Raw genomic sequence first — 14573 nt, forward strand, 5'->3', positions numbered from 1 at the left:
GAAATGTATGTATCATTCAGTGTTTTACAAAAACCAAGCATTATCAACTAAATGTTGATTTTAACTCTGCAAACAAAAACAATAAAGAGAACTTCAAAGACAAAATACTCTGATTATTAAAACTTTATGGGGGCACAAAAGCTATGACTTCATTGAAAAGAACTAAACTGATCCAAAAAGTCTAACTCAAACAAAAGCAAAAGGTTTCTCTCCCTCCTGCCCAGGCCACTCAATCAGCTCTATCTCACATGCCAATATTATGACTTATCTGACCAGAAACCAAGGTCAGGGAGCTGAACAGGTTTTTCTGCAGCTCCAGTTTCCTGCTGTCTGCCACAGGGTCAGAGTAATGCAAGTAGAGGCACAAGAAAAGCAGAGCTGTGCCACAGGATTTTTCTGTTCAGGAACTGCTGCACATCCATGTGTTTTAACAGAGTTTGAGAATAAAGAATATAACATGAACATTAAGGGGCAGAAACAAAAGCAAGAGGAAGAAAAAATGCTCAGAAGGAGCCAGTTCTTTGGCACTGATATTCCAGAACTATCAGTAAGCACGGAGATGACTGATAACTGCCCCTAATAGTGTTGCAAGCAAGTGAAAAATTAGGTAGCAACAAAATTCAGTGGCAAGACCACAGCAGCCACACAGAATCCAGCACCTGCAACCACTTTAGAGAAAAGCCAATGTTCTGTCCACAGGCACTCAATCGCTGTCTGCAACAATAACAGCAATTTTACTTTTCATTCTTGAGGTTAAGAACAACCTTGAGCACACCAGTGTATGTTTTGGACTTTACCCAGCACTGTCGAGTTCCAAATTAAAGTTAACCAGGCTTTACCAGAGTGTTTGATGCTACATGTACCTGTGAAGCAGGGTCTAAACTTCAGAGACTCATTAAGTCTCTTACTTCCCACTGAAAATATCTTTCCTCCTATGCAGGTGATTCTGTGCTTATTTTACAGTCTAAGGTGTGGGTCAACTATGACCTGCTATCATTAAGCAAGGGGTCTTACCCCTTGCAAAACCAGCCTTCAGAGTAAGCCTCAACTTCTGAGTGTTGCAAAGCACATGACAACATCTGGGACACTCACCTACCAAAACATTCAAAGAAATCAGTATATATGTAACTATTTTACCATGACTGAACATATACATCCCTTAAGTAGAGATACAGCCAGAGACATCACAAGATACTTCATCCGTAAGATATCAGGAAAGCCAGAGGCATGGAAATCAGAGAGGCTACTCAGAAGGGAAATGCTGAAGTTTTTAATTATTCAGTTCTCATGGGTATTCTCAAGCAAATAAAGCACTGAAGATTACGCACAAAGAGCTCTCATGCATTCCACCAGCTCCATGCAGCTTTTCCAGACTGGGGAGCAGTCTCCATTAGGGATTAGATAACAATCAGTATCACTGGATTCTGAAATACAACACTGAGCATGTGCAGCAGAGAATTCCATAACCACTGAGCTGCAGGCTGGGAACAAACACCAGCACACAGCTAGTTAACAGCAGGTGTTTTTTTTTTTCCCCTCCAGAAAAAACCAAGTGCCCTCACTGAATCCAAGATTCTGCAAATTCTGAACAAGAATAACCAAAACCTGTAAATGAAGTATTTTAACAGTGCAAGGATTAAAATCTCTTCAGAGAGCAGCTAAAACCTCCTGCAACTAAACAGATATGGAAGCAGTTGCTCTGTCAGCATTTGTTTTGCTTCAAGGAAACATTAGGTTTCACAAGTCAGAACAATTCATTCCTCGCATATTTTAAAGCTACTACTACCAATCCTATTTAAGGAACTTAAAAGACATTCAGCCACTTCAGAACTCCAGCACACCTTTATTTTACTGATCAAAATCAGAACAAAAGGTTTGTTTGTATATTCAGAGCTCTGGTGGAGTCAAAAACACTTAGATTGTAGGAAGAATAAATCAGCCAGGGACTAAATCTAAACCAGTTTTAGACCTGTCTATTAATGTTCAAATTTGGGAACTGTACTTCTTAGAATTCTTAGCCATAGACACAATAGTCATTAACTTAGCCTTGAGCATTCCATCCTTCCAATACCCAATCCTGGCATTACTGGAGCTCCAGGCAAACGTGTCAATAGTTTGATTACATACATAGATATTTAGTATTTCTAGATTAAATTGTATTCAATCAAGTATTTGCTCATGCAGTCTAGCACAAGGTGGCAATTTCTGAAACACTAAATCATACCTGCAACTTTGTCCCGAATAAGTTTTGCAGATTCCACTTCACCGATGCTGCTGAACAGACTCCGTAATTCATCCTGCGTCATGTTCTGAGGAAGGTAGTTCACAATTAAATTTGTCCTACCAATATCATCCCTGCAATCTTCAGCCATGTGATCTTCATAACCATTGGACATTTTACAATATATCTGCAAAGTGAAAAAAATCCTCAGTGAGGCTTAGATCTTCACATTTCCATAAACCAAACTTCCTCCACCTGAAATAAGTTTGAATGTTTATTTTAAAAACTAAGAACAAGCCACTGCTTCAGCAATGCATTTTTTCAACTCAGAAAACAAAACACTATTTGTAGAAAATTCCAGAACAATTTATTCTTTCAAAAGCACAAAGACGACATTTTACAGAACTATGTACCATTAAAGAGTTCTTCAGGACTTCTATTTTTTTACATTCATATAAAGAATCAAGATAGATTTTGAAGACATTCCTGTAAACACCAAAGTATTCCCAACAGCCAAGGTAAAAATCAGGTCCCCCGTGTCCAGGTACTTGACCAGCCACAACCAAACTGCCACCTCAACCTGAATTCCAACCTTATGCCCAGAACTTTTTCAGACAGGGAGACAAGAAGCAGCAAGATCTGATCCAGTTCAGTGTTTCAACTAGAGACTATTAATTTTCTGAATGTTTTCCACTGTAAACGTTGTCCATCCTGTACCTCAAGGCCCGTTACTGTTTAATGCTGCCTTTGGTGCTGCTTTACTGCATGTATGAAACTGGTGAGTCTGCGCTGCACACTGACTTGGGGGCATATTGAGTATTTGACACAGTTTCTATTTTTGCAGCTTTTTAAAGAAAGCCTAGAGAAAATATACAGAATTCCTATGACAGGAAGATACTCTCTGCCTCAGTCCACCATCAGGGACTGAATCCTGATGTTTTAGTTGACCTACAACTAAAACTCACACCAGACTCAAGCTGCCCATGGCTTGCCAGAATCCTAGTTTTTAATGCACTTCAACTACTTTGAAATAGTCAAAAATCAAGATATCTAAATCCTGTTTCTGCAACAGGATCTAGAGATCTGGATCTGCTAAAGGATAAGCCTTTCCAGAGACAGCATTATGACTGATAGCCAGAAGTTGAATAATAGAAGAAGTCAGAAACAGCAACCAGAAATCCTCAGTCTAGAAAAGGAATGCTCCCGGCATGAAAGGACTTCCAAGCCCCTCACCAGCAGCTGCTGTTAATTCATGTCTGACAGTGAAGGTCAAATTTTTAAACAAATACCTGAGCACATGATTATAGAATAAACCATGAGAAGATTTATGCTAATTTGAGATTTAACACAGTATGGATTTGAACTGAATCTTTATCTTTTCAATATGTATTGAAGCATTAAGAGTGGCAGCTCTTGCTCCCCTTCACCCACAGATCAGGTTCTACCCTCATTTTTGTGTTTCAGGTGTCAACATGAGCCTATTCCAGCACCCTCTGCCCATGGGATAACCAATCTGTACTGTGAAAGCAATGGAAAACCATACAGGAGGGAAGCCCTTTTTGTTGTGTCAGCAGTTTTAATCTGCTTTCCTTGCAGCAGGATAAGCACCAGTTAATGCCACAGGATAGGAAAGCAGGGGGAGGCACTGCAAAGCTGGAAGCAAGGGAAGAGACTCCCCACAGCAGACAATTTTTAAGCTGCCAGGTAATCTCAGCTGTACTGCAAATTCTGTCATTAAATACACGCTTCCTCCTGGCTCTGTCAGAATTTGCTGAGCACAATCTCAGAGAAGTTTCCTGTTCTGGTAAACAACACTCAAACGGCTGAACTGTCTGTGGTCACCATGTCTAAGTTATAAAACCACGTAACACACATTTTCAGAATTATTTGAATAGAAGGCAACTTTGCTTGCCTTTGCACTCTACAAAATTCAAGCCCTACAAGCAGAACACACCAAATGTTGATGAGTGCAAGTTGTATGGCACAACTACAGTATTTAGTAAGCAAAGGAAGAAATGTTGAGATTTTTCCACCTGTAAGAGGAAAAAGTTAAAATTTCCTTCATTTTAACCAACTTTGCCCTTTATTACCATTTATTTATGATATAAATCCTTCCTGCTGCTGATATTAAGAAATTGCTATAAAGTCTACTGATTTCAAGAACAGATACTTAAAAGATTGAGGTTTTGGGGTTTTTTTAATTCTCCAGGGTGTATCTGATGCCTGAAAAGGAGGCACCACAGTCAGATATCAAGCATAGAAAATTTCCCAGCACACCAGGAGGGCAAGTTACCACACTTATATCTGTCATAAAGCAGAATTGACAAGAGTTTGGCAAGCGGTTGCTGACTTTCCGTCATTGTCCCTCATCCTCTAACCCATCTGCAATACTTACAGTCTGCACCTCCCAGGATATTCAAGCAGTGCCAGGGGCAGTGCTGATTCAGAGCCATTGGAAGGTGGAAAGGAAGCTTCCACCTGCTTTTCTTCAGGCTTTTTGAAAGCAAACATAGGAAGCCCTTGCATACAGGCCTAGCAAAGGTTTCCATGGGATACCAGGAACCAAGAATGCAGGAGCAATAAAGACACAGTGAAGAGCTAGAGGAGCAGAGCACTGAGAGAGAAGATGCTTCTTTCTTCCTAATCTCTTGCTGAGCACTTAGACCATCTGCTGCAGGACTAATACTGTCCAGCCAGCCTGGAAGTTAGTGGGCACCACTTCCTCTGCTGGTGAGGTGTTAAGGAAACTCCCCCGGTTCACCGGTCTGATGCCACTCTGGGGGTCCCACTGGCACCATCCCAGACTGGCACTGCTGGGATCACAGCCCCTTTGCAGCAGAGGCTCCAGTGACCCCACAGCCCCCATATGAGTCCCTGTACACCCCACAGTCCCCCAGTCAGACCAGCTCATCTCACCAGCTCGACCGCAGGTTTCCCACAGCACAGTCCCAGACTCCAGCTCCTTTGTGGTGCACTGACACAGAACAGCTCGAGCTGGTGCCCTGTGGGGGGACCCTGGACAAAGCCCCCCAGGCTATGCCCATCCTGATGCTGATGTTTAGTCCAGGGACTTCTCAATGTGTCAGGACAGGTTTAGGTTGGATATTAGGAAAAAGTTCTAGAAGGGGCTCCCCAGGGAAACGGTCATGGCCCCAAGTCTGTCAGAGTTGAAGAACACCCTCCCAGAACAACCTGCAGCTCACACTGCTGCTACCAACCTGCACCATGTGTATTCCTCAACAGGTGAACAGTTCTCATGCCAGCAAAGTTTAAAAGAGCCCGTGAAGAATTGTAACCTCTGCATACTGAAAAGATTTCCAAAAAGAAAAGGAGCTATAAGATAGGATGGATGAAACAAGCAATGCTACACTGGAAAACAAGTTTTTATTCTGCTCTCACTAAAATATGCTGAGGCAATGTCCTGATCTTTCTCTACCAAAGAGATAACAATCCATTTCTATCAGCATATATTCCAGATTTGAGAACCAGGCCTATACACTTATTTGCAAGTGAGAACTTCGTTAACCGACACTTGTCAATCCACAATGACATAAATCAAAAGACTGAATGTGTTTATATTCCCAGTGGACAGGTCAATGATGGCAAGAAGGCCCAACAGCTCCACTTGGGAAGGCTGACTGAGAAGAGACTGGTAGTTTGCAATCTTTCCAAAAGAGGCCTTCATTTTTATGTCCCAGAAAACAAAAACTTTAAGGCTAGGTTCCACTGCACTGCACTTCCTAAAATTACTTTTTTTTTTTTTTTAAATAACCAAATGCTGCAGAAGCTTGTTCGAAAAGGCAGCAGTCACCTTCTTCCTTGGGTAAGATGCCCTAAAATTAAAATGCCAAGGGTGCACAAAGCAACAAAGGGAATCATAAGTGCTGTGCCTGACTCTTCCACTAATTCTGGAGTTGCTTGAATCCATAAAGCGTAACAATTCACCACCTGTGCCAATGACTGCTCAGGCAACCTCAGCCAGGCCAGCGTTCCCAGGACTGGACTGAAAAGCTCTCATGAGCATTATCTGCAGAAATGTTGCACTGACCATGACAATCACCATCTCACAAAAGCACATCAGATTCCACAGGTTCAATGGTTCTGGCAACAGACCAATATAAGTTTTTTCCCAATGACACTCGGTACCTCCATCCAGAATTTTAGGAATCACGGTTATTAATTATTTCACTGCAAGATGTTTGCTAAAAAGGGAGACCTGTATGGAACTGTGGAGATCATGTGAAATGAGAACACTGGCAAGAACTGTCCGCCTTCAACATCAGGCAAGAGGCTTTGTCTACCTTCACCTTGTTCGAAGGACTACAAAGGCACCAGACCACTACTGAGGTCACAAATTATATGTCAACACCTAAACAGATGCTCGCAGAAAGCCAGGATAGCTGGGTTGGAAGGAACCTTAGAGACGATTTCATTCCATCCCCTGCCATGGGCAGGAACATCTTCCACTGTCCCAGGCTGCTCCAAGCCCTGTCCAGCCTGACCTTGGACATCTCCAGGGATGCAGGGGCAGCCACAGCTGCTCTGGGCACCTACTGCCAGGGCCTGCCCACCCTCCCAGCGAACAATTCCTCATTCCCAATATCCCATCCAGCCCTGCCCTTTGGCAGTGGAAGCCATTCCCTGGGTCCTGTCCCTCCAGGCCTTGTCCCCAGTCCCTCTCCAGCTCTCCTGGAGCCCCTCCAGGCCCTGCAAGGGGCTCTGAGCTCTCCCTGAAGCCTTCTCTTGTCCAGGGGAGCACCCCCAGCTCTCCCAGCCTGGCTCCAGAGCAGAGGGGCTCCAGCTCTCAGAGCATCTCTGTGGCCTCCTCTGGTCTCACTCCAACAGGTCCATGTCTTTCCTGTGCTGGGGTCCCCAGAGATGGAGGCAGCTCTTCAGGTGGGATGGATGATGGATTAGCTAGTGCAGAACTTAAGATGGGAAATTCTTCCTGGATCAATGATTGCTGTGGCACAGAGCTCGTGGCACCTTGTCTGGAGCACTGGCAATGGGCCACAGTGAGCACAGCATGATCATTAAACCACGCAGACCTGAAGCTGCTGACCCAGCTACTCACCCAAAACCTCCATCTTTCTTTGCAATGAAGTGCAAGTCAGCATTACCCAGGACACTCTATACAGGAAGAGCTTCAGTGGACAGTGCCTAACAGAGTCCCTGGACTGGTGAAATCTCCTTGTTGCTGTTTTCAGTGGTAAATGAACAGGAGCCCCAAAAGCAGTGATGCTTCAGAGCAACTCACATTTCAGTCTCACAGGCTTATTCCTGAGCTCTGCCTGTGGACTTAAGAATCTAAATGGGGTGCTTCAGGCAGAACCTCAAGGCTACTAGAGCCCTTCTGCTTCTCCAGCACACGGATATTTGCTGACAGCCCCCCCCCCCCAGAGTCATGGCTGACTACAAGGCAGCAACCTTGTCTTAAGCTGCTGAGCTGTTTCTTGGAGATCGCACCTGAAACAGAACCAAAAGAACACTATTACATTCAGGCAAGTGCCAAACCAATCCAGAAGGCAAGCGCAGAGGTGCTGAGATGTCCAGGCTGAAACGCATGTCAAAACCAATGCCACACATGTAGAAGGGCCTGAAGAGACTCTATTTTCAAGAACTATCCAACATAGTATTGTCATGCAAACACTTGCTCTGCAGGCAGCTGTCATACCAGGATTGAGAAGCAAGAGTTTAATCACAACAGAGTAGGACAAACACTGGGGGACAAAAAAGCAACATACTGTCTTCTCTGAAATTGCTGAAAGGAACAGAATAGTTTTCACCTGAATAGCCACACCGGCAGAACCACCCCCCCCAAGGCCTACCTGCCTCCCAAGGAAAAAAAAAGTTTCCTAGTGCTCCACAGTCAGAACACATCTCTCTCCATTACTTAATCCAGACCTCTCTACATCACAGAGCCTTTCCCCATAATCTACTAGAAAACACCTTTTATTCTTTATACAAACTCTTTTTATGACCCCAACAGCTCTGCATATTGCACCCCACAAGCACAGACCTCTCCATGAACACACAGACAGACCACAGGACGAGGACAGTGCAGTGCAAGCCCGGCTGGTATTTGATTCACCACACATTCATGCACTATTCCTTCAAATTCCCCTCAAATCTTGACCAATTGTCAAAAGCCATTTGGGGGGAGGGAGAAATCACAAAATCTAGATTGTCTCTTAAATTCAAGAACAGCATTTATACAGTGTATGAGGGGAAAAAAGCAAACCCTTTCTACTTGCCTACCCCTTGGGTTTTCCAGAGGTAACAGATCTCATCTCTGATTCTTTTCCCTTTTGCACACCTGAAACAAAGACACTACCCTTGTTCTCCTCAGCTTGACTGCACCTAAGATTCCAACACTTTTGCCAATAAAAATAGCTCAGAACCAGTAGCAGCCATTACTAAAATCTGCTGCTGCATTTCCACAAATTCTATTTCCAAATGCTGAATCACTCGTTTCAGTACAACATATTTCAAGCTTTTTTTTAATGTTGTTTTTAAAACACTGGGCATAAACTTAGTTTTGAGCACATTTTTGGTCTAACAAATCTCAACTGTTATAATTTTAATATTTCAGCAAAGCAGTTTTAGCAATCAGATTTGTCTGGAAGGGTTTTAAATGCCTCCCTTAGTCATTTTTATTCATGCTCATATAATAATATCATGAAGGTATTTTTGTCAATGCTTATATTGCTATTCAGAGACAAAAGCATTTGAGGCCAAAAAATAAGCTGCATTCTTCAGAGCAATGACCTTACTTTACCAGTCTGATGAACTGCACTCAATTCCTAGGAACAAAATTAATCATCATTGGGATACTGTCAGAAATCAGATACAGGCTGGCCATAATTACCATCCACTGCTGGTCCAACACCCGGCAGGGACTGGGGCTCCTCTCAGCCTGAGCCATAGGAACAAGGGCAACCAGAAACCTCCGGCTGAGACACTGAACATCTGCTGCCAGTTCCACATTTCCCCATCTTCCCAGGTTAACAGCCAGCCCTGACAGATAGAGGATACCAGGCTCTGCTCAGAGTTTCACATCACAATACACTTCTCAGCACAGGAAAGAAACGGAGCTGCTAGAGCCAGACCAGAGGAGGCCACGGAGATGCTGCAAGGGCTGGAGCCCCTCAGGCTGGGAGAGCTGGGGGTGCTCACCTGGACAAGAGAAGGCTTCAGGGAGAGCTCAGAACCCCTGGCAGGGCCTGAAGGGGCTCCAGGAGAGCTGGAGAGGGACTGGGGACAAGGCCTGGAGGGACAGGACCCAGGGAATGGCTTCCACTGCCAGAGGGCAGGGCTGGATGGGATCTTGGGCAGGAATTGTTCCCTAGCAGGGTGGGCAGGCCCTGGCACAGGGTGCCCAGAGCAGCTGTGGCTGCCCCTGCATCCCTGGAGATGTCCAAGGCCAGGCTGGACAGGGCTGAGAGTAGCCTGGGATGGTGGAAGGTGTCCCTGCCCATGGCAGGGGGTGGAATGAAATGGTCTCTAAGGTCCCTCCCAACTCCAGCCATTCTGGCATTCTGTGATTCCACAGTTGTTGCCCCTGGGTCAAAGATGCTGCCAGTTAACACCAGCAAGTTCCTAAGCAGGGAAGAGGCAGCGAAGAAGCAAAGACCTTTGCAAAGCCTGGACTATCTCACCTTCTGCACTGGTATTTAAAAAAAACAGGTCTATGATAAACAGATCTTTAGAAAAGTGAAATAATTTATTATCTTCCTTTTTCTAGACAGTATCAGATTGTCCATAAATTGCCTCTGGCTATTTTTCACCTACACAAAAGACACCTGAAGACAACTGTGCTGTGAGGGAATGATTCCTTTCTGAGGGAGAGGGCAGGAGATGAAAAGAAGTGGACATAAGAACTATAGACTCCAGACAGTTTCTGACAACAGCTGCTCCACACATTGATCCAACCTTGGATAACACTGACCCATCTTCAGACACTTTCACCTTGATGCGGCAGGAAGGCAAGTGAATAGCAGGAGAAAAAGACAGCATCCAACTTGCTCACCAGCACAAAACAGCTAGCTGGAAATCCATCTCTGAGGGCCTGGTTTGCTGCTGTGTTCCTACATGGAGGCCATGGAAGCAGTAGGAGATAGGAAAATTATACCTTTATAGTACTATACTGCTGCAACTAATTTTAAAAACAAACAAAAAAACAAACCCAAAGGCAACAAACCCAGACACATGAAAAACATCTCCGCCTTCTCAGTACAGCTTATTTCCACCCTATCTCCTCAGAAAAAAAAATAAATTAGAATCTATTTTTGCATACATCACCTACATATAATGAGGTTGTATACTCAAATGGATCATTTAGGCCAGCAGTTTGAAGCTAGCAGGTACCTGAATACAGAACAGCACATCAGACAGAAGTACCCTGATCATTTTCAGCACAAGTCAAAATTTATCACCTCTCCTGTCATTCTCCCTAAATGCCTTCCAGGCTGCTTCTAAAGTATCTGGAAGTGCAGAAAGAACAGCATATCTGAACTTCTTCTTGAAGTCTAAAAACATAGCAAGCTTTTGAGCTTTCTAAACTTGGTGACTAAAAGTCTACCAGCTTCACAGGCAGCTTATCCACATGTGATCAGAGTGACAACCAGTAACTTTGGGAATCAATTCAGAGAGCTCACAACAAATAAGCAAGAAACATGACAAAAACCAAAGCTTCAAGAGATAAAGTAGGCTGGTACAACAGCTGAAAGAGGTGGATTCTGAAAGCAAAATGGCATGTCTCAGGTCAAGACAAGAATGGTTTTTTCCAAAAGAAAAAAAAAAGTGATAGAACATTCAAGAAACAGAAAGAAAATAGTGCTTGAATTCAGAGCATAGAGCACATTTCCCATTAAGTTCATGTCAGCACCAAACACTGTTCAACAAACACAGATAAAGAAGCTGCTACACACAACTTTTACATTTCCATTCACACTGTGCTTACTATTGCTGCTGTTTTCACAAAGTTGGTACCACACGAGACAACTCCCTAAGGAGTTCATCTGGTCCTGCAGAACCACCCACAGCAGGGCTATAAATTCACTACACAACACATTTAACAATCACACCAGCTTAAGATGTTCCTGTTCATATTCCAGTCAGGCCTGGACAGAGCCTACTGCAACCACAGCTGTAACTCCGGACCCCTGAACACCTTGAATCATGGAAACCACAGGAGCACTGGCCTCATTATATACACAGTTACTCTGCTTCAGAACAAAACACAGGACACTCACAGTAACATCTCATGCAGCACAGACTTACAGGCTCAGGACTCTTGATTTTATTATTCATCACACACAGAGACATAACCCAGGACTCAACAGGAATCTAAGAAATCCCATCAACTCTACTGGTTTGATAAAGACTATGGAACATGTGCATCATCCTAGTTGTAACAAGTCACAGAACGGTTCACACAGCTCCAGAAAAAAAAAGTGGTTAAAACAGGAGTACAGGGAAACAACTCGTAAAGAGGTGAGAGCCAAGCAACAGGAGCAGTCAATACCCACCATCAGGGAGTAAAATGAACAAAACTATAAAGACCTCAAAAAGTGATCAAATATAACAACAACAGGCGTTAACAAAAGACCCTTCCCAACTTTTTCCTCTTTTGTTTTCCAAAGATGCCTCATTAAGTGATCAGAGGATCCCAGAGCAAGTCCTCATGAAACAAACCGCGCTTCCTTTCCCAGCAAGTCTCGGATACAACTCTGTGCCCAACAAACGCTCCTGCACTCCCAGCAATGCAGAACCCGGCAGGAGCACGGCTCCCCATGGCTGTCCCACGCCAGCCCTCACGCGTCCTGCCGAGAAAGTGTCCCCAGGACAGTCCTGCCTCCTCCAGCCGCTGAAACTGAGCAAACGCTCTGCACTGAATTGCTCCCACAGGCTCAAACAGCAGTGACTGCTGCTTTAGCCCTGATTCCTGCGGCTCCAAGCACTGGCCACACCAGCAGATGACCCGCTGCCAGCACCGATGCCAACCGGCACTGACCGCGCTGGCATGGACCCTCGGATACCGTCAGTCAACAACGCCATGCCAGTCCTAACCAACGTGGGAGATTTAAAAGCTGTGTCTGCACAGACACGGGAAAAATAAACATGAAAGATGAGGCCATTAACCGCACGGAGAAAGGCCCTGAGACGCGGCGCGGACTCGCCGCGCATCGCGGCACCGCGAAACCCGCGGCCTTCCCGCCGCAAGCGCGGCGGCCTCGGGACCCATTCCCCGCCCGTCCTCATCCGACCCCGGCGGGCCCCGCAAGCCGCGACGATCCCGCCGCCCGCCCGCCGCCCCAGGCCCGCGGTGCCTTGCGGCCCCTCCCCCCACAGGCCGGGCTACCCTGCCAGGCCCAGGCCTCGGCCCGGCCGCCCGCTCTCCGTCACCCGCTCCTTCTCGCGCCGGCCCTGCGGGTGCCGCCGGGGCTGTTCAGGCGCGGCGCCACGGCCCTGCGCGCGGCCTCACCTTCGGCGGCGGCGGCCGGACCCGGGCAGCGGGAGGCGATCGGTCCGCAGCACACAACGAGCCGCTCCAGCGCCACGGCCCCGCCCCCGCGCCGCCCGCCGACACCCATTGGCTGCCGCGCGCACGTGCCCCGCGCGCCATTGGCTTCTCTGCCCGTCCGTCAAAAGCCGGCCGGAGGCGGAGCCTACCGCGCGCCGGGGGGAGGGGACCGGGACCGAGGGGCCGGGGCCGGGACGGAGGGGCCGGGGCCGGGGCCGGGGCCGGGACCGGGACCGGGACCGGGACCGGGACCGGGGCCGGGACCGGGACCGGGACCGGGACCGGGACCGGGATCGGGACCGGGACCGAGGGCCGGGGCCGGGACCGGGACCGAGGGCCGGGGCCCGGCAACGTAAACAGAGTGATCTCCCCGGGGCGACCCGGGGCTTCGGGAATGGTCGGTGCGCCCCGGCCGCGGGTGCGGCTGCTCTGTGGAAAGGAGCCCGGAGGAGAACATGCCTCCTGTGGCCGGCCGGGCTCTTGGAGCAGGAGAAACGCGAGTGGTGCCCTGTGCCAGGGAGCCAGGCTCGGGAGGGAGATGGAGCACGGCAGCCCTGGGCCTGGCGGCTGCGGGCAGCACTCCCGGTAGCCGAGCCTCTCTTCGGCTGAGGGCCTGTGTCAGCGGGAGCCCGGGCACAGGGAATCTCCACGGGCACAGCCCACGGGCAGGCTGGTGACTGGTTAGGAGATTAAATGCTTTCTGTGTAAATGAGATGTAAATGATGATCTGTCAGAGAAACTGGTGGCCAGCGCTTCGCTGTGCTCTGAGAAATTCTGCAGCGCCCTGAAAGGACCAGCTGCCCAAGAGTTTTCCCTCTTCCGTTTTCACTTGTTTTCACTTTTCGTAGCCAAGGGCATCCCTTTGTATCTGCACCTATTTTCCCTGCACAGGAGACATCTGTGAGAGTAAAATTCCGCTATTCTGCAGAAAAAGAAGTCTTTTTGTCATTGCCAACAGTACTCTGCAAAAATACCCCGGTACAAAGTAGCATGCTTAGTGTGTGACATCTAAGTTTCAGGTCTGTAAATCCTGCATTAAGGTGCTCATCTTCGGGGAAGAAAAATCAGAATACTTCTGCATTACAATAAATGATGTTCCTTTTCATTCACAGACAACTCATCATTTGAGTTTTACTTAGTTAAGTGACATACCTGAAAATCAAATTTCTCCTTCTCTAACTCCTTTCTCGAGTCTAGAAGATTGAGATCTCACCTGAAGGATGGGAATTGCGGCAAGATGGGAGTTTGTGTTCTTTGGTATTTCCACGCACACATGTGGAAATACTCTGTCTACTGGAATACATGGCACATTACTCAGTGAAAATACAATTATCTTTCTCTGCCTATCCTGATGAGCCTTCTAGCAAGACCTTGTCTGGTAAATTCCCAACATGGTTGCACTGATGTTTTCTGGTTTAACTGCCCAGAAACCCCATCAAGTGGCCCTGTTACATTGGGCCATGTCCTGATCTTCCACATGTGACAACCAGGAACAGCCCAGCCTCTGCCATATGCAATGGACACAGCGTGACAGAGATTCTAATGTTCAGCTCCATGAAGAGCCTACTGAGGATGTTAGATTAAGACCGATGTTAAAAACATTGCCATTTTCTTTTCCTCTCTACAATAGCTCTCAGTGCCAGATGGGGAATCCTCACATGAAAATTCCAAGCCTGACAGGTTTGGAAATATCCTTCAATGCCTCATAAAACATTAAAGATGTTTGTGCATCTGTTATTTGCTCATCCTGCCAGCCCCAAAATCACAATATTGTCATTCATATCAGTGGCAGCTTTCTTCTACTGCAAATTTGATGTTTTCCTTGTA

General features: G+C 46.6%; 1 protein-coding gene across 2 annotated transcripts in view; it reads right to left on the reverse strand.

Moving 5' to 3' along the window:
• The window catches only part of ELAVL1 (ELAV like RNA binding protein 1), a 40484-nt gene extending 27675 nt beyond the window's left edge, over positions 1-12809 (reverse strand). For both annotated transcript variants that reach the window (XM_059870097.1, XM_059870096.1), the window contains exons 1-2: positions 12708-12809; positions 2225-2408 (exon numbers count right to left, since the gene is read on the reverse strand). In XM_059870097.1, the coding sequence (XP_059726080.1) occupies positions 2225-2396 (172 nt within the window). In that variant the 5' untranslated portion in view covers positions 2397-2408; positions 12708-12809. The remainder of the gene's footprint in view (positions 1-2224; positions 2409-12707) is intronic.
• Positions 12810-14573: the final 1764 nt, after the last annotated feature.

Source organism: Haemorhous mexicanus, chromosome 29, assembly GCF_027477595.1.
Source record: "Haemorhous mexicanus isolate bHaeMex1 chromosome 29, bHaeMex1.pri, whole genome shotgun sequence".
NCBI classification, from domain to species: domain Eukaryota; kingdom Metazoa; phylum Chordata; class Aves; order Passeriformes; family Fringillidae; genus Haemorhous; species Haemorhous mexicanus.